Consider the following 18,901-nt stretch of genomic DNA (forward strand, 5'->3'; position numbering starts at 1 on the left):
ATACTAACTGGTAATTTGTCTAAATGATAACTGCCATTGTGGAAATATTTAAGAAGATCTAAATTAATATGATCACTTTTAACACCCAGTAAATACACATGATTCACAAGCCCCCTCTTAATTCTTTATGAGTGTTATTTGAGATAATAATAATAATAATAATAATAATAATAATAATAATAAAATTATTTGTACCCCGCCCATCTGGCTGGGTTTCCCCAGCCACTCTGGGCAGCTTCCACAAAGACCAAAATATGTTAAGATTTAATAGAAAACAACTTTTTGTTGCAGAATAAGCAAATAAACACTATGGGACTTACTTCCAAAGACCAAGAATATATAAAGAAAACTGACAAAAATACATGTGCAGATGTTCATACTACAGACATTGCAGCAGAATCAAAGACTGGTAAGTGCTTGGTAGAGAGCCATTTATTTATTTTCTTAATATTTTAAAATAATAATTACTCTGCCCACTGTGTTCTTTACAGCTTTTTGACATTTAATTGTAAAGGGCACTCTCCAAAACTGGAACTGGAAGTTTTTCTAATGATCTGATCTTATGATCTGTGTAAGACAATTTTTTTTGATGTAATTGTATGTAAGAGCAAAAACAATGTTGCATGTTGTTTTCAAGTCCAGTGCAGCAAAATGACAGAGAGCTTACACTGTGCAGCTGCTCAAGCAGTTCAAATCCACCTAGCCAATTACACTGTGAAAGACTTTACATGAGTCAAATATGGAAGTAGATGGGGCATGAAAGGGACAGGGTGTGTTAATAGTGATGTTTAAGTGTGAGCTTATCCATGTTAACAGGACCAGGCATTCCTGCAACCATGAAATATGAAAACTGACTCAGAATTAAATTTCTAACATTGATAAGCTGCACTTAAATGCAGACATGTCCATGTTAAAAGATATTCTTTGTGCTTAATGAAAGTTGGGGATTTTTTAGGTGGTTTTGTCTCATTCTGAAAAGGGCTATGGTTTAGTATGGTATTTCTAGGTCGGAGCAAGATTGGTTAATATTTTGCTGCCTGTGAGCCACATTGTCACATATCCAGGCTCTCAGCCAATCTAGGTAATTAAGCATCGCTAGTAAAGAGCATAAATAATTCTGTTTAGATGCCTAGTGAAACGTTTTGGAGCACAGCCAAGCAAAATCTTGAGGAGGAAATAGGGAACATTTTAATTCTCAGCACACTGTATCTGTCACTTCATGTCCAGTGTGGTATGTTCATCCTATGTTTTTTACCATCTGCTATTCTTATGTGACTTGTTAGAAATGCTGAAACTATAGAATATTTTATTATAAGGAGACAATGCCATTTCAGAATAGAATATCCCACAGTGTTCTACACACATCTTGCAGAAACAAAAGTAGATATATTCAGGCATTCTGCTTATATGTAAATCCTACACATGAGCAAGGCAAGCAGGGACTAATGTGAACACCTAAACATACCTAATGTGATTCAAGTTCTTGTATTCCATGTACTTTTGCTTTCCATGAGTTTATGCGTTACAAAATTAGATTATATACTTCAGATATTGAGAAGAAAGCTTTGTCGGGGAAAGCAAAGAATAAGAAAAGAGATCAGGAGAAAGAAGTTAGTACATACAGTTTGCGGAAGAGGGAGAGAAAAACATATATGGAAATAAATGAGCCAAATGATGATGATTACTTGTGTAAGTTTATAATCAGCATTTTCCATCTTCAATTCTCATGTTGCCTTGGAAAAATATTTATAAAACAGTGCTTTTAGATATTCTATTACATATTTTTCAGGTTCAGGTTTATTCATAATTCTAATGCTAATAATGCTAAGAAACTCTCCCTTTATGCTTATATTTTAAAAAGTGCTTAATCAAAATTATGTTAATTAAAATGCCTGTATCAGGCTTGTAACAATTGTCCAAAATTGGAAAAGGAAGAGCAATTCTATACTGGCACTATTAAACTCTCTTTTTGTGACACTACTCCATTTTGTAAGAAAGTACATCAGACTTTCATATAAAAAGTTCCTGAGCTATAATCAGTATTCCCAATCGCATTTTAAAAAGAAAATAAATTTCCTATAAATTTGCCATGGGCCATTTATTCACAATAGACTCGCAATTTGATTATATTCACGGATGATGGGTGATGTACAGAAGGTCTGCAGTTACCCTAGCCCTTCTCTAAACAGGAGGTGGTCTTAATGTCAGAATCTGTACAAGTAATCTGTGGCAGTTGAACTGAACTAATGCTGTTCTTGATTTGTCAGAAACTGGCAGATTGGGATAAAGGGTTAAAGCCAATGCTAGGCTTACTTAGTTTAGACCCATTGTAATTAATTTAATATTACTAAATTAGATCATTTGATTTGAAAAGGACTTCTCTGAGTAAGAATTAACTGGACACAACACAGAGGTTTTTGAAAGGACTACGTATGCTATAGAAGTGCCAACAACAAACACATATTTCATACTCATAGAGATGAAAGTATCCAAAGACTATGTAGACCAATCCCATAGAATAAGAATAGACTGTCCATCTACCCATAACCACTCCTAGAGTGCAGCTGTCATCTGTGGACCACAGTGTGCCACACGGAGTTAGCAGATACAGTCAGTAATAGCTTGAGGGAATTTGTGCAATTAAAGTATGGTTACACACTATAAGAAAAGGAAAACCAACCAACCAAATGTTAGCGGCTAAACTAGTTTAGGGGGGAAATCCTTCCTTCTTCAAAGAGAATCCAATGGGAAACACGTCAATACCACTCAATATTCTGATAGGGAATGCCAAGGTTGCATAGCAGGGGAAATAATCCTCCTTAACATTTATGGGCAACGACAAACATAAGAAATAACGAAACATTTCCCTGAATTCATCCAACTGTACCATGAAGCCTTGGAGCTCCCTATGGTGCTAGAACTATTGTTAAATGGAACTATCAGGGTTCGTAAAACTATCCCACACACCATCACCCCTCCCCTACTTTCCCCATCTTTTCTTCCCAACCTCATACTGTTTGCAACACTAACGTCTCACAACAAATGAAACTGATCTGTAGAAAACACAACTTGAAAAAAGAGACAATGCACATATTTTTGTATACTGATAAATATTTAATAAATATTATTTTAAAACAACTATCAGGCTGACTATGCCTAGAACCAGACAGAATTCTGTCTGCTGCAATTAGATTATCTGCTGATCATATGCTATATCTAAGGTGGGGCTTAGCAGGCTCATGGAAAAATGTATTCAGTCCTTGGGGAAGTTTCTTGGAACAACTTCCATTAACCAGCTTCTTGGTGCTCTGTGCTGCCTTGCTGAGAACCTGTGTTCTTTTTGTTTGTGACTGGACTTTGCTTCTCTTATTGACCACCCCCTCAATGTGACCTTAGGTTGTGAACCCAACCTTGCTCTCTGGACTGCCCCATAAGTAGACTCCCACCCCTGGCATCCTTATCCCCTGAAGCAGTACAATAGCCCTGTCCATATCACCATTCCCCAAGACCAGAGCTTCAGTTGGAGAGCCGACCACAAAATTCATTGTAATAATTATTGCACATTGACACAAATCCCCCACATTTTACAACTTTAAATATTTATATAGATTGCCAATCATAACTGTAGATATTTGAAAAAACTCATTGATGGAAAAAACATCCTGCAGCATCATATCTCAATTATCTTTCTTTCCCTTCCTAGTTTGTGAATACTGCCTGCTATTCTTTATTGATGAATGTTCAGTTCATGGTTCTCCAGTTTTCATCAAGGATACAGCAGTAGAAATAGGACTGGAAGAGAGGGCCACCCTCACTTTACCTCCAGGTTTGAGAATTGGCCCATCAGGTATCCCCAAAGCTGGCTTTGGAGTCTGGAATGAAGGAGAAATTCTGCCTCCAGGAATTCATTTTGGGCCCTATGAAGGGAAAATCACAGAGGAAGAAGAAGCAGCCAACAGTGGTTATTCTTGGCTGGTATGATTTACTCACAGCACTTTTATTTTAAAAAAATTCCATGTAGAGTACCACCTTGCTGAATGAACAAACCCCACCCTCCAGGCAGAGTCAAATGACTTTGTTCAGTGCTCCTTCCCTTTACAATGTCAAGCTTGTGAGTACAAGAAGTAGAACGTTCTTCCTGATGGAGCCACAGTGTTGGAACTCCCTCCTTAGAGAAGTCTTGTTCCTTCATCACTTTTAAGTTTTATGAAAGTGGTCAAGAAAGTTTCTGCCTTTTCTGTTTAATAATCCTCTGTTTTTAAGTATGATTTGATGGAATATCAATTATGAATAAACTTCCTTGAATGTTGTAGAAGTGGGCTAAAAATTGTATGTTAAAATGCATTTAATGAAAGAAAATTTGAAACAATAACTCAGAATGGTGAACTTTTTCATTTTAGTGTATCAGAACTCAAATGTTAATGAATACAGGCAATCCTATTGTTGTCTGTCACCACCCAATGTTGAAACACAATTTGAATTGCAGCAAGATCATAGATGGTTCAATGCAGAATTGTCAGGGCCTTGCAGGACGTAGACAAATGTGCACTGGGGTAGCGGGGCTGGAGTCGGGAGAGGGGATCTGTTGTGGCAACCTGTACCAGCCAGGGGGCAAGAGTCAGACAGGGGAAGCTTCAGAGCTGGAGGTTGGAGCACAGGATGTGTTGGAGGCAGAGGGGAAAGAGGCAGGTCAGGCAAGGGAAGAGTTGGGTTCTTCCCCATACTCTCCTGCACCACTGTCTCCTAAAACCAGGAGGGGATTGAAGAAGGAAGAGCAGAGACAGCTTCCATGCAGGTGTAGCCACTGGCTGTGTTCCTGTGGCCCATCAATGAGAGGTACATAAACTAGTGGAGGGGGGTGGCTCCCCTTGTTGCTGCAACTGCTCCACAGAGCACAGGCCTGGGAATTAGGCAGTGTGGTTATTTGGAGCTATAGAACTACTTTCTAGATGAAGGCAAGTCCCTTCGACTCTATTCTGCCCCTGCCCTGTTCTGCCCCCTTGCTGCACCAAAAACGGCATGTGTATGCTGCTGCATGCAACTAGAATGGAGGTGAAGGTGAAAACGGGTGCAAAGCAGGGCTGCAGAAACGAGAGTAGTGCTTTCGAGCATAGGGTTGAGAGGGTGAAAAGGGGGCTTAGTAGTTGCATGCAGTGGGAAGGGGAAACTCTAAGGGGGTTAATAGGGGGAGAGGGCTGATGACCAAAGCAAGCAGGGGAGCAGAGCCCCTTAACATCCTACATATTGTTGTAGTGTTACCATATTGATGTGTGTGTTTCGTGTTTCGTGTCTATTTTAATTACAGATTACTAGAGGGCAAAACTGCTATGTTTACATTGATGGAAAGGATGAAACTAATTCCAACTGGATGAGGTAAACATCCTTGATCAAACTAAATGAAGAGAGACAAGGGTCTTCATACACCTGGAAAGGCCAATAGAACAGAATAACTTAAGTGTCATTCTGGGTGCCTACAGGTTACCCGTCCGTACTCTTAATACAGTGGTACCTCGGGTTACATACGCTTCAGGTTACAGACTCCACTAACCCAGAAATAGTGCCTCGGGTTAAGAACTTTGCTTCAGGATGAGAACACAAATTGGGCAGCGGCAGCGCTGCAGGACCCATTAGTTAAAGTGGTGCTTCAGGTTAAGAACAGTTTCAGGTTAAGAACAGACCTCCAGAACGAATTAAGTACGTAACCAGAGGTACCACTGTATCTTTTAACTGTTGGGAGTAAAGCACAACATTTGCAATAACCTGCTTGAACTGTGGTGAGGAATAGACAGAAATGCAACCTGTTCTTCCTTCTTCACTGATTTCTTCTCTTTTAGTAAATGCTTGTCGGTAAAGTAGATCACTTCCTTTCAGGCCTTAATTCTTTTCTGCTTCTCCAAGTAGTCAGTATGAGTTAGCTTTAGCTAGTGGCTGCATCTTGGCCACATGTAAAATCTATACATAGAATGGTTCCTCCTCCAAGACTAATAGATGTTAAGTTTTCTTTATCCTTTCAACAGCAGTCTTACCAGGGTATTTTTTCTGCATACTGCTTTGCAAATTGCGCACTATTTACCAAAGTCCAGTAGTGCCAGTACTAGAGAGAGAAGTGGCACCTTTCAAAGGTAAAAAGAATATCTTGGTTTGGAAAGAGAGTGGTGGGCCACTAAACTGCTTAGTGGGATCAGTCAAAGCTATGGGTTCATCATTCCTAGTAGAGCAAATGCCTGGTGGTCTGCATAAGTCTTGCTTCTGAAATGAATGGGAGGAGCAACCCAGACAAATATATTCTTCTACCACCATAAAAAAAGAAAGTGAAGTTACCACAGGTAAGAAGACCAAAGTTTATTTTACAAAATTCTGTTGTGTGTTGTAACCTCCAGTGTATAATATGCCCAGTGTTCAACAAATTTAAAATATTTCAGCTGTACATTTCATTACTTGAATAATAGAAGAAAGTAATGCAATTGTTATGCTTCATAGTACTTCTCTAAGTTCCAGCTTCCCTGACTGAGTACTTTTAGTTACCCTCTTAACAATGAACTTTCAGATATGTTAACTGTGCCCGGAATGAGGAAGAGCAAAATCTTGTTGCCTTCCAGTATCATGGGAAAATCTACTACAGAGCATGTAAAATAATCCTTATTCATTCTGAGCTTCTGGTTTGGTATGGAGAAGAATATGGAAAGGAGCTTGGCATCAAGTGGGGCTCTAGATGGAAATCAAGAAAAGGTATAATAATCATGCATTGTTTTAAATCTTCCCTAACACTGAAGTCTGTTATTGCTTCTTTTGTTTGTCTTAGACAGCATTCTCCTAGATACATCTAATATATCTTCATATTTCTATGCGTTATATACGGTAAATCTAAAGGACTAGTTCATAGAACCATAGAATTGTAGAGCTAGAAGGGTGGTTGAGGTAAGAGAAATGTAGGACAGCTGGGGGAAAGCTTTCATGTTGCAGAGAAATGCACAAGGATTAGGATCAATTTCGCATGGTGAATATGTGGGCTGAAAAGACTGGTGCTGCGTTTTTGACATAGTGGTAGTGCTTGTATGACTTTTGAACATGACTCCAGTTCTTAAGTCTTCTCATATGTAGAGCATGGGAGCAGTGCCAGCCTTGAGCAGGCTGGCACAAGTCATATTGCTGCCTGCTGCAGGAAACTGAAGTAACAACACACCTGCCAGTAATATGAGACATAGTCCACCAGGATATTATTCTGTGCCTGTCTCTTTGAAAGGAATGGAGGCGTCATACAAATATTGTTATGCCTTTCCTATTTATTTCAATGGGAACTTGTGCAGTACAACATCCCAGTGGATTGTCCCACATTGGTTAAATCTGGCTTTCCCCCTCAGTCAAAATCCATCAGCTGGGAGGTTGTCAAACCTTGGCTCATGGTAGGCCCCCACACATAGCATGCTTGTTGAACATCACCCCACTCTCTGAGCGGTGTGAAATTCCAGAGATTCTAGGAATGAGGGACATCAGAGTCTGTGGTGTCTTTAAGATTTATTGTTTTTTATACAACCTGAGCCTGTGATGGAGGCAGTGGCGTAGCGTGGGGGGTGCAGGGGGGGTGGCCGCACCGGGCGCAACATCTGGGGGGGCACGCTCGCACTCGCAGCTCTCTGCCCCTACCTGGCTCACTCACTCTCTCTCACTGCAGTGCTGGCTGTGCGAATCCGATCCGAGCCGCTGGGTCGCCGCCCACTGTGGAGGGGGTGGGTGCCAGGCGTGCGGTGCGGAGAGAGAGCGAGGGACTATCTGGGGGAGGGACAGTGCAGCGGCCGCCCAGCGCAGCGCTGAGCGCGGGAGAGAACCACACCAGACCAGACCAGGCAGCAGCAAGAAGAAGCTGGCAGCAGCGGCAGGTTAGGGGTTAGGGGGCGCAAATTACTTGCCTTGCCCCGGGTTAGGGGGCGCAAATTACTTGCTTTGCCCCGGGTGCTGACAACCCACGCTACGCCGCTGGATGGAGGGACTCACAAAATCAACACCCCAAAATATATTGCTTCTTCCATAGTCACAGCCTTTGATTCAAATAGAAATCAAGTATGTTTCTCACTTTCTGGCTTCTGCTTGCTTCTAGCCCAGGTGTCACACACAACTGGCTATTGTCCTTCTAACTACCAGTCAGGTGAGAGGGGGCACCCATTTGTCCTCTGGCACAGAACAACTTGCTTTGTTATATTATTGACCATACTTAGGGCCATTAACTCGCCAAGGAATTTGCCTGGCTAGTTCAACAATGGAATTAGAAGAGACTCCAGCATCATACAGGCTGACACACACACACCCTGCCAAGGTCACAACAATACTACAGTTGTTGTAATATTAGGAAGAATTTCATCATATACAGTAGTTGTCTCTTGTGCAAATATCTAATTTCCCCTGTATGCAGGTGTTATCTTAAAAATAAGAAATGCATTTGGCATAGAAGAAATTCTCTCTCAGAACTATTTTAATATAGTTAAAGCACCAAAATTTAGACTTTATTTGCATTCAATAGTATTGCAGTATTTTAACACACCTCCAGATTTTGGGTCATTCCATGCCAAATTACCTGGTGCCATGTGCTCTCACGACTCAGATTTTCTTCAATTTTTAAAATGTGTAGATACTTATGAGATAACCTCAAATTAATTGTTAAAGATTTTTTGCTCCAAAATTGGAAGCAGGAGAATTTTTTGAAAATTTTGTTTTTCGCGCAGTTTAGGCTTATGCAATTTCTGCGTCAGTTTAGAAAAAACCCTCAAATTAATTTTTAAAGATTTTTTCATCCAAAATTGTGCACAGGAGAATTTTTTGAAAATTTCGATTTCTGCGCGATTTAGGCTAATGCAATTTCTGCGTCAGTTTAGAAAAAATCTACTGTTTGTTTTTGTTTTTTCAACCAGTTGGGCTTATTTTGGTATCAAAATAAAGCTAAATGTGGTCTCTTTTGAAATAAGGTATAAAAATGGTATTAAGAAAAGGGTCACTGACTATTCAAAGTGAATTTTTGTCATTTTATTCCTGGTAGGTTCGATAAGCCATAGCGCGCAAACCACAACTAACACGTGTATCATCCTTTTGTTGTAGAATGGGGTAACTATGTACTTGTTATGTTTTAAAAATAAGGAGGGTGTTTTTTGTGGTTATAAAATAAATTGATTTTTAAGTAATTTTTTTACCAAAAAAAATATTACTTTTTTGGACAGGTTTAAGGTCTCTTTGAGCCTGAAATAACTCACACATTTGTGAGAATAGTTAAAATTAAGTTTAATTTATTATTTAATAAAAACAAAATATATCTTAGAGCCCTTGTTCATTTTATTGTGTAAAACACTTCTGCAATGACATGGTCAAAGCTATTTTGTTTCCCATACATGTAATATAGTCAATGATGCTGTTTTGACCACTGTATGCAATATGACCTTTCTGAATGCTGTGGCCAGCCTTGGTCTTCTTACTGCTGCTTGCTCCTTCAGGACAACCCTCTGTTTTGGCATGTGTCTTTTTCCTTGGGTCTCAGTGAGCTTGTTGGGTCCTGTAGTTTCCTAAATAATGTAGTCCCATATGCCCATTTGTCATGCATGGTTGAAAATAGCTACTAAAACTCAAATTGTGTTTGTTCTCAAATAGTACACAGGCAGAATTCACGTTTGATACAGGAGCGAGGTATCACCTGTCATCAGTGTCCCTGCTGCAAATTGGCTTTCACTTTCAAAGATTACCTTCACAGACATATGAAATGGAGGCATTCAGGATATGGAATACAGCCTGAAGTACCTGAAAATGTCCTAGCAGAGAAATCTCTATTCAAAATCACAAATAGTGCTTCAAACAGAACTATGCTGCAGCACCTAGTGCCAAGTTGTGTTTACAAAGACGAAGATGAGGAGACACTGATTTTAAAAGATATAAACAAAGAGACACAGAGTAGAACTCAGGTTTCTAGATGCAATGAAAGTGGGACAACTTTAAAGCAGCTGTCACACCCAGCCCAACAATTATGTATAGGAGAGAGACCATGTTCATTTAGAAAGTGTGGGAGAAGTTTCAGCTACTCATCAGTGCTAGTCACTCCCATGCAAACACACACAAGAGAGAAGCCATATTCATGTAGGGAGTGTGGGAAAAGCTTTAGCCAGTCAGGACACCTGGCCATCCACAAGCGAATGCACACAGGAGAGAAGCCATATTCATGTGGACAGTGTGGGAAAAGCTTCAGCCGGTCAGGAAACCTGGCTGCCCACAAGCGAATGCACACAGGAGAGAAGCCATATTCATGTGGAGAGTGTGGGAAAAGCTTCAGCTGGTCAGGAGACCTGGCCAGTCACAAGCGAACGCACACAGGAGAGAAGCCATATTCATGTGGAGAGTGTGGGAAAAGCTTCAGCTGTTCAGGAAACCTGGCTGTCCACAAGCGAATGCACACAGGAGAGAAGCCATATTCATGTAGGGAGTGTGGGAAAAGCTTTAGCCAGGCAGGCGTCCTGACCAGGCACATGCGAACGCACACAGGAGAGAAGCCACCTTAGTGTAACATAGTGGATAGAGCTACCAGTTCCAGTACAGAGTGTGGTGCTGTATTTTGAATGTTTTTAGTCATAATGTAAGCAGCTCTGCATTTCTGCTTATCTAGCAGTTTTGGTGCATTTCCCCATCTGCTGTAATAAGCAGGGCTCTAATCATTTGCTGTCTACTCTGTAGGAAACTTCATCAAGTGACTTTTTCTAAAGCCAGCACCACTGCTCATACCACCTCATTGTTTTAGAGCTCTAAAGACACAATTTTGGATATATGACCCTAGAAGTGAGTTTTTGTGTGGCAAGCCCTAGAAGTTTATTTGGTGAACATTTTTTCACCCTTATGCTTTTTAATGCTCCACAATCTGATTAAAAATGAAAGAAGTGCCTATGTTTTAAATGTTGAAGTTTTGTAATAAGCATTTCTTCTTGAGGGCCAATATGAAAAAGCATAGGGTGCTATACTACTTGTGGAGTTACCGGATGTAATTTACAAAGCTACATTTACATTATCTCCTGCTAGCATCTTTTTATGTTTTGCTGAAACTGTTTTCTGATGCTATACCTGATGAATCTTCACTAACCTCCTTAAAGATTATTTCCAAAATGAGCCAATGTTACAATGAGGTTCAGGAGCTCTGATTTGAAGAAAAAGATTCAACCCTGACTACTAGACTCTGCCACATTTCCATCTAACAATGAAATCCCAAGATTCCATAATTCAGTTGAACAGTGCTTGCAGCTCTTGGGCTTTATTTCAATGGTCAATCATATTATCTTAATAAATGGCTTCTTCAAAAGTGACTTTTGTTACTGTCATAAATTAAGAAATAGTTTTCAATGTAACTGTCATATACTTTTTACATTAATCTGAAACTCTGGTCCAAATAACATACTGTATGTAAACACATATTATGAAATGTGATGCCTGCTTCTTCTAACCAAAGTAGTTTTGTGAGGGAAACAGTCAGAAATGGAAGCAGGAGGGGAGTAAGATGCTTAATTCTTTATTTAGCTTTTCTTTTCTTCCACAGCTTTCCCTCAAGCCACTCTCCTCCAGGGGTGCCTGTTAAACTTGCAAAATACATTATTTGGAACCTTGCAAGGAGAAAAGTAGCTTCAGGAGGAGTTAGTTGGGAAATGCCATGCAGATGTCTGTGCACAAGGATGAAATGCCTTCCTCTCCCCCCTCCCCCATTTCAGATTTCAACCACCAAAGCTTCTTTGCCTAAAACAACCAACCACATGGATTTGTATTACACACTTTTGCATGCCAAGTATGTTTTAGCCTTGCAACTTCTCAAAACTCTTATATTTGCCAAATAATATAGTTCCATCTGCAGACAAAAGTAGAGCAAAGTATCAGGACTGAATCCTACTTGTCACAGGATAGCTGTGAATAGGATATCCTGTGGTGTTTTTTGTTGTAAGAGTTAGTAATGGCACTAGAAGAGCTGATGTGGATTGAGACCCCAGTGCTGTGGAAGGGAGCATGGCTAACTGGTTAACCCTTCTCTCCATGCTATTTCCCTCTGAGAACTGCCTGCTTCCCTGCTGATGCTATTTATCTTCAAGGCAAACCCATACATATACGGTGGTAATACCCGTATGTGTTGCTCCACAAGGCAACTAGCTCTAGGGATGCAATTTGGTTTAGGACAAATGACATGGGGGAAGTGTTGAGCCCCCACTCACGGTGCAGTATCAAAAACATTTACCCTTCCTAATCTTGAAGACAGCCACTCCATCCTAAACAGCTTTACCTTGGAAGTCTTATTGACTTTATTAGGCCTTCTAAGTAAGTGAACTGAGGATCACAGGCTCTTTGTGTATGTTATGTGTAGTAAGGGCTGATTCATATCATTCTTTTAAGGTGACTGAGAGAGATGCAGATCCTGCATATTGATGTTCCATGCCATAATGATAACACTTACATAGGGCATTCATGCATAAAATGGACAGGGTGGAAAGCCTTAATGAATCCCCATCCCTTTGCAAGCATATCTTCCACATGGTGACATTATAGTACACCTAGATCAGGGGTCAGCAACCTTTTTCATCCGTGGGCCGGTCCACCATCCCTCAGACCATATGGTGGGTTGGACTATATTTTGCGGGAGGAAATGAACAAATTCCTATGCCCCACAAATAACCCAGAGAAGCATTTTAAAGAAAAGGACACATTCTACTCATGTAAAAACACGCTGATTCCCGGACCGTCCATGGGCTGGATTAAGAAGGCGATTGGGCCGCATCCGGCCTGTGGGCCTTAGGTTGCCTACCCCTGTTCTAGATGGTGAGTGCTGCTGAAGGGAGCTAACACTGTTTAAGGGTAGAGAGAACTGCTAAAAGGCCCTTACGGCAACTGCAATATAGAGTATTATCTGAACAGTCTGTGCCACCAACTCTGTTGCCTGCCCATGGTTGTGAATTGCTCTGGTTTTGTAAGGATCATAAAGACACTTTTTAGAATAATTTAAAAGACACACTCTGTTTCACCAGAGATGGTACCAGAAGAAAAACAAATTGTTCCCAGGCACAGATGGTGCATTAAGGTTTAGGTTACAAGGCATATGGGTTGTAGGAAAGAGCACTGGCTGAAGTATATAAAACTATCCATCATGAAGATAGCCAATGCATGTTTCCTTGTGCAAAGGTGGCCAGCTGGCCACTTGTAGTGTGAAAATGTGTACCGTATTGCATCTGATCAGACAAGCATCAAGACAGACCTGACTTTCCTGTACTGCTCGGTATTACAAAAGCACTGATCCAAACTAACCCTGTTATCATGAGGTTAGGGTTAGAAATAAGTTGTTCTCCTAAGTGAATAATAGAATATATCACTTTGATGTTGTTTTGAATATAAAGCAAGTAGGACATTTTCTAAATAAATGAAACATGTTGTTTCAAAACAATCTCATTTCATAATAGTGAAACATTTATTTTATTAACATCCCAGATGACAAAACATGAAAAAATAAGGAAATTTAGTCTGTCATTAAATCGAAATAGGATTACAAACCGTCTCCCATGCTAGGGCTTGGATCAAGAGTATTATTGGGGTCAACTATCCATTTCCCTGGGCACTGCTTCGACTCACCCACCTTTGGCAATCTTCTGTAATGCACAACCAGAGCTTTGTATGCCATGGTAAGAAGAGAGGGTCAGCCTATTACTTTAGGGAAATAACCAAACACTGTGAAATGTCTGGGTTTTTTTTCATTGTCTCCACGAAAACTTAAAACTCATTGGTTCTTCTAATGGAGAGATACTCAACATAGTGTCCTCCATATGTTTTTGGACTAGAACTCCCATCAATCCAGCCAACAAAGACAACAGTAGGGGATAATGGGAGTTATAGGCCAAAACATCTGGAGAGTATCGCATTGGTTAACCCTATTACTTTTAGCCACAAGTCAGGCCCATCTCATTAGCTCTCTCCAGCTTTCCTTTGGTATTTGAAGAAAGCCGGGGAGGTTCATAGTGCAATCTATCAAAAAAATTAAAATCCTACAATATTAACAATGTTACAACTTTTTCCTATACAAGAGTGGGAAAGCATATAAGTAGCAGATCAAAGATGAAGACAAATATAATATTGAAACAAAAGTTGCATAGGTTTTTCACCCATGATATGATTTCAGCCTTTTCCTGGCTTCTACCAAAGCAAATGTTGGATAAGCTCTGTTTTTTATCCTGTCTTGTGATTGAGGCAGTCTATGTACTATTTCTTTCTTGTTCATGTGTGTCTTGAAGCATTGTCCAATCAGCACCATATATAGCTGAATTTTGCTGCAAACCTATAGCCCAATTTCCTTCAGCATTCAACAATGGGGGAAAAATATACATTTGAACTGAACACAATGAGCACGCTTCCAAATCAGCTGCACTATAAATAGGTCTCTCTTAAACCCCAATTTCAGAAAGGAAAGTAGGAGCAGGCACACATTCTAAATGAATTAATCCTATAAACTCAGTTGTGCACCATTTGGTGAATATCACTGACGTGTTCTTTACATCTTGGAACAAATTTTCCTAGAAAAAGGGAGGGAAGCATCTCTTCCCAACAAGACCAAGAATGGAAAAGTGACTAGGAAGATGTCAAGTGAAGATAAAGTTAGTACTTGTCAGAATATTTTGTCTGGAAAACGAAAATGCCAGGAAACCTGTGTTGTTTACCCTCCTGCCAAAGCCAGATCTTTCACAAAGCAGAATCAATAAGTTCTTCTCAGCCTTCTTATTGTAAACCTGACATAGTTATACAAGTGTGAGTATCCTGGAGAGAGGAGAATATAGAATCCTTCCACCCCTGCCCTCAATTCTCCTCAGCAGGATGAAGTGAGGGAGAATATTCAGGATTCAAAATGGGCTGTTTATACTAAGTGCCTGGAAAGCGAATGCAAAGTGAAGTCCTTTTCTATCACGGTTTCTCTGGCTTCTCCACCTGCAAATCAATCACTTTCACGTTCCCTATGTCCTGGTAGGTGGCCTGTAGCCCCCGTGAAATGTCCTCGTACATAGAACAGTCATCCAGATTCAGTCCCTAGGAAAGGAAAACAAAAAAAGGTCAATCTCTGAAAGATACCGTATTTTTCGCTCTATAAGACGCACCAGACCACAAGACGCACCTAGTTTTTGGAGGAGGAAAACAAGAAAAAAAATATTCTGAATCTCAGAAGCCAGAACAGCAAGAAGGATCGCTGCGCAGTGAAAGCAGCAATCCCTCTTGCTGTTCTGGCTTCTGTGATAGCTGCGCAGCCTGCATTCGCTCCATAAGACGCACACACATTTCCCCTTACTTTTTAGGAGGGAAAAAGTGAGTCTTATAGAGCAAAAAATATGGTAAGTCTATAAGCATGAATACTGATATAAAATGACAAAAAGGGGTTCACTATTATTCTGAAGATGCATTGAGTTTTAGGGTGATAGCCAAGGTTAGTCTTATTCAGAGCAGACCCATTAAAAACAATGGACATTACAAACTTCGGTGCATTCATTTCAAAGGGTCTGCTCTGTGGGATGTGACATCACTGTAGCAGTCAAATACAACATTTCCAGTTTGCCCAGAGTGGACTCACGGGGATGATGTTCCGACCAGGAGGACTTCCTGTCACTAGGTATAACTTGATACAACCTTTGGCTGCAACCCTAAACAAGTTTATTAGGAAGTAAATCCCACTAAGTAGGATATTGAGATTGAACTGAAGGGGGAGACGGCGCTCTTCTTTTTCCACAGGCCTCACCACAGGAAAGGGCGGAGTGGGTCTGGTTTTTTTTAGGATAATGGCAAAACATACTTTCACAGTAACATAATGAACTCATCTTGAGCAACAGGAAAATGTACATAAGCATATACAGTAAAATAAAATACATAAAAATAACAAATAGTAAAGCTTTTGACTACTTTCCTTCCTACTGGAATTAAAGCATTCTCATTTTTTAATTCACTGATCTTTGGCAGGGATCCTCACTCCTAAATCTGTAGGCAGTGCCTATACTTTGGAACTGCCTGCCTATTGAGATCAAGCGCATGACTTCACTAAACTCTTTTCAGCATCTGCTAAAAACATTCCTCTTTAGACAAGTCTGCCCAGAAGCTTAGAACTTTGAGGTGATTTAAATCTGTTTTAGCATTTTAACTTTTGTATGCTTTAAAGCAGGCTTCCTCAAAGTCGGCCCTCCAGATGTTTTGAGACTACAATTCCCATCATCCCTGATTACTGGTCCTGCTAGCTAGGGATCAGGGGAGTTGTAGGCTAAAAACATCTGGAGGGCTAAGTTAAAGTCTGAGCCTGCTTTAAAGTCAGGTCGTAATTTTTTTTCTTGATTTCACTGTTTTATCTCTTTGTAAACCTCTTTGAGGTTTTGTTTTCTTCTTACAATCAAGCGGTGTATAAATTTTATGTGTGTGTGTGTGTATGTGTGTGTGTATATATATATATATATATATATATATATATATATATATAATTTCATTAAAATTATATATATAATGCATGAATATGTTTCTTTGTCCGCTGTTAGATTATGTTGCTGCAGAATACTGGCTGGGCTTCCTATTTCTAGTATCATATGAATACGCTGTGGTGTCCATCTCCTTCAGCTTTGGAATTTTCCCACGTTCTGCTGCACAGAAGCATGGGCGTAGCCTGGATTTTTGTTAACATTTTTATTTATTGGGGGGGGGGGAACAGCTGCCCCTCCCTTTCCCACGCCCATGCACAGAAGTCTCCTGGAATTACCTCATATATGTTCTCCTCTTCATAAGCCTTCTTCTTGGCTTGTAAAAGGCGCTCATTTTCCCATCTCTTCTGCAAAAAAAGACAAGCAAAACACTATGAAAACATCAGGGTAGGCATCATTGGGCCCTGCCACAGCCTGCAGCCCAGTAGTAAGAGTGAGATAATGGAGACATATCCTCTATGTGCTTTTCCTCCAAATTGGAGATGGCACTACTTAGGATCTTTGCTTAGCTGCATCAGTTTTCAGTGCATTTTACATGCTTTTAGGCCACAAACTCAGCCCCCCCCCTACACCACACATCTAAAGCACTCTTCTGTCACTTTAAAAGCCATGGCTTCTCCCAAAGACTCATGGGAACTGTAGTTAAGGGTGCCAAGAGTTGTTAGGAGACCCCTCACAGAGCTGCAATTCCCAACACTCTTAGCAAACTACAGTTACCAGGATTCTTTGAGGGAAGCCATGACTGTTAAAATGGTACAATAATGGCTTTTATTATTATTATTATTTTTAAGTATGTTGTGGATGTAACTTTAAACCAGTTTAACTGTCCTTCCCCCATTTCAGAGTTGGGCTTCTCTGAGGAAGCGAGAGGTGAGTTATAGTGAATTGTTGATTACCCCTTCTTGCTAAATGACAATTACCAGTATTGAGAGGCTCATAATCTTGGTAGCCATTTACTGCTTAGATTTCATAGGTTCTCAATACGTTGGTCACAGTTAATGGTAACTAGCGAGCTGATCACAGAAGAGCATAACAATTAAATCAATTTTAGTTTAAGGGCCATTTCATACAAACAAAAACTGGTCCTCAGCTGATCAGCACATGATAAAACTGAACACATGTTACAACATTCTGTCTGGCCATATGGAAAAGTAGTTGCATGAACTTTCTGTCATGCATGATTGGGGTGCATGGGTGAAAACTTACATCCTGGGCAGCTGTGTGTGACAGAGAAATAAACAGGCCACTTCACCAAATGCCCAGTTGTAATTCACACAGCATTTGTAGATGGACAATTCTAGCTTATATGGACTAGTCTTCAGTTAGCTGTATAGATATAACAACAGGTCTCAGATAAGTACCAGGGGCCACAGCATGGTCTAAGGGTGCATGACACAGCCATCATGTTCTTGTCAGTGCCTGGATGGGAACCTATCTGAGACCCCTCTGTGTGCTTCCTTAAGTTTCATGACAGTGGAGAAGTGGGATATCGATGTGATAAACACGTCACACAAGTCTTTTACTAAAGGAACACAGCAAACAGCATTTTGTATTTCAGAGCCATCCAATTATTGTTCTCAGACAATACCCTTGGTCCTTTGCTATAACTGACACATGTGATTCCAGTGAACTGCCATTTGGGGGAAAACTCTTGTATTAGGCTATTATCTAGATGCTGTGCCTGTTGCTGGTGCACATGCTGATAAAAGGACAGTTTGGCTCTTGGGGGTAGCAATTTACTCTTTAAAAATAGAAAAAAAGCAGAACAAGATCTGGTGACTGGAAACTGTAGGCTGACAGATTCATTTATGCACCATGCTCTCTCTGTCTGTGCATGCCTACAAAGACTAAGCAGAGGGAAATAACAGCTCACCCTGAAGAGCAAAAAAAGACCAGGACCAATGGCACAGATGAGTAGCAGGAAACCCTCAGCTGTGATGATCTTATTTTTGACGCCTTCTGTCATGTTCAGGAAAGAGGCTGGTCGAGGCCCTAGAAGACAGCAAGCAGGAGAGTGTTTGATCCAGAAACCCCACAGCATCCCTAACTATTTTATCACTCTCTTGCAATCCCAGGTAAAACTACAAGTATGCAAAGAAAAATATACACCCCAGGTATTATTGCATTAAGTATCTTTGTTTGTATTGATTTACTCTGCCTGCCTTGCCACGGGTGGTGCTGTGGGTTAAACCACAGAGCCTAGGGCTTGCCGATCAGAAGGTCGGCAGTTCGATCCCCTGCTCCTGTTGCTCGGTCCCTGCTCCTGCCAACCTAGCAGTTTGAAAGCACAAAGTGCAAGTAGATAAATAGGTACCGCTCTGGCAGGAAGGTAAACGGCATTTCTGTATGCTGCTCTGGTTTGCCAGAAGTGGCTTAGTCATGCTGGCCACATGACCCGGAAGCTGTATGCAGGCTCCCTC

The 18,901-nt window shown here is 40.6% G+C and overlaps 2 protein-coding genes across 6 annotated transcripts in view; one reads left to right on the top strand and one right to left on the bottom strand.

Annotated features, from left to right (window-relative positions):
- Positions 1 to 11,726, top strand: part of LOC308483911 (histone-lysine N-methyltransferase PRDM7-like) — a 32,723-nt gene extending 20,997 nt beyond the window's left edge. Inside the window, exons 5-11 of one of the 3 annotated variants that reach the window (XM_081018232.1) lie at positions 292 to 409; positions 1,549 to 1,689; positions 3,704 to 3,975; positions 5,306 to 5,373; positions 6,548 to 6,729; positions 8,096 to 8,143; positions 9,631 to 11,321. In XM_081018232.1, coding sequence (XP_080874358.1) covers positions 292 to 409; positions 1,549 to 1,689; positions 3,704 to 3,975; positions 5,306 to 5,373; positions 6,548 to 6,729; positions 8,096 to 8,143; positions 9,631 to 10,529 — 1,728 coding nt within the window. In that variant the 3' untranslated portion in view covers positions 10,530 to 11,321. Of the gene's footprint in view, positions 1 to 291; positions 410 to 1,548; positions 1,690 to 3,703; positions 3,976 to 5,305; positions 5,374 to 6,547; positions 6,730 to 8,095; positions 8,144 to 9,630; positions 11,322 to 11,551 lie in introns of those variants that run through there. The other 2 variants (XM_081018236.1, XM_081018234.1) reach the window with 2 other exon arrangements.
- A 1,706-nt stretch (positions 11,727 to 13,432) lies between these two features.
- Positions 13,433 to 18,901, bottom strand: part of CD79A (CD79a molecule) — a gene marked incomplete at its 5' end in the record, with an annotated part of 28,569 nt that continues 23,100 nt past the window's right edge. For 2 of the 3 annotated variants that reach the window (XM_081019170.1, XM_081019172.1), the window contains 3 exons: positions 13,433 to 15,060; positions 16,760 to 16,828; positions 18,355 to 18,473. In XM_081019170.1, coding sequence (XP_080875296.1) covers positions 14,938 to 15,060; positions 16,760 to 16,828; positions 18,355 to 18,473 — 311 coding nt within the window. In that variant the 3' untranslated portion in view covers positions 13,433 to 14,937. The remainder of the gene's footprint in view (positions 15,061 to 16,759; positions 16,829 to 18,354; positions 18,474 to 18,901) is intronic. The other variant, XM_081019171.1, reaches the window with a different exon arrangement.

This window comes from Podarcis pityusensis (assembly GCF_964106645.2).
Source record: "Podarcis pityusensis genome assembly, chromosome: 8".
Taxonomy (NCBI): Eukaryota; Metazoa; Chordata; class Lepidosauria; order Squamata; family Lacertidae; genus Podarcis; species Podarcis pityusensis.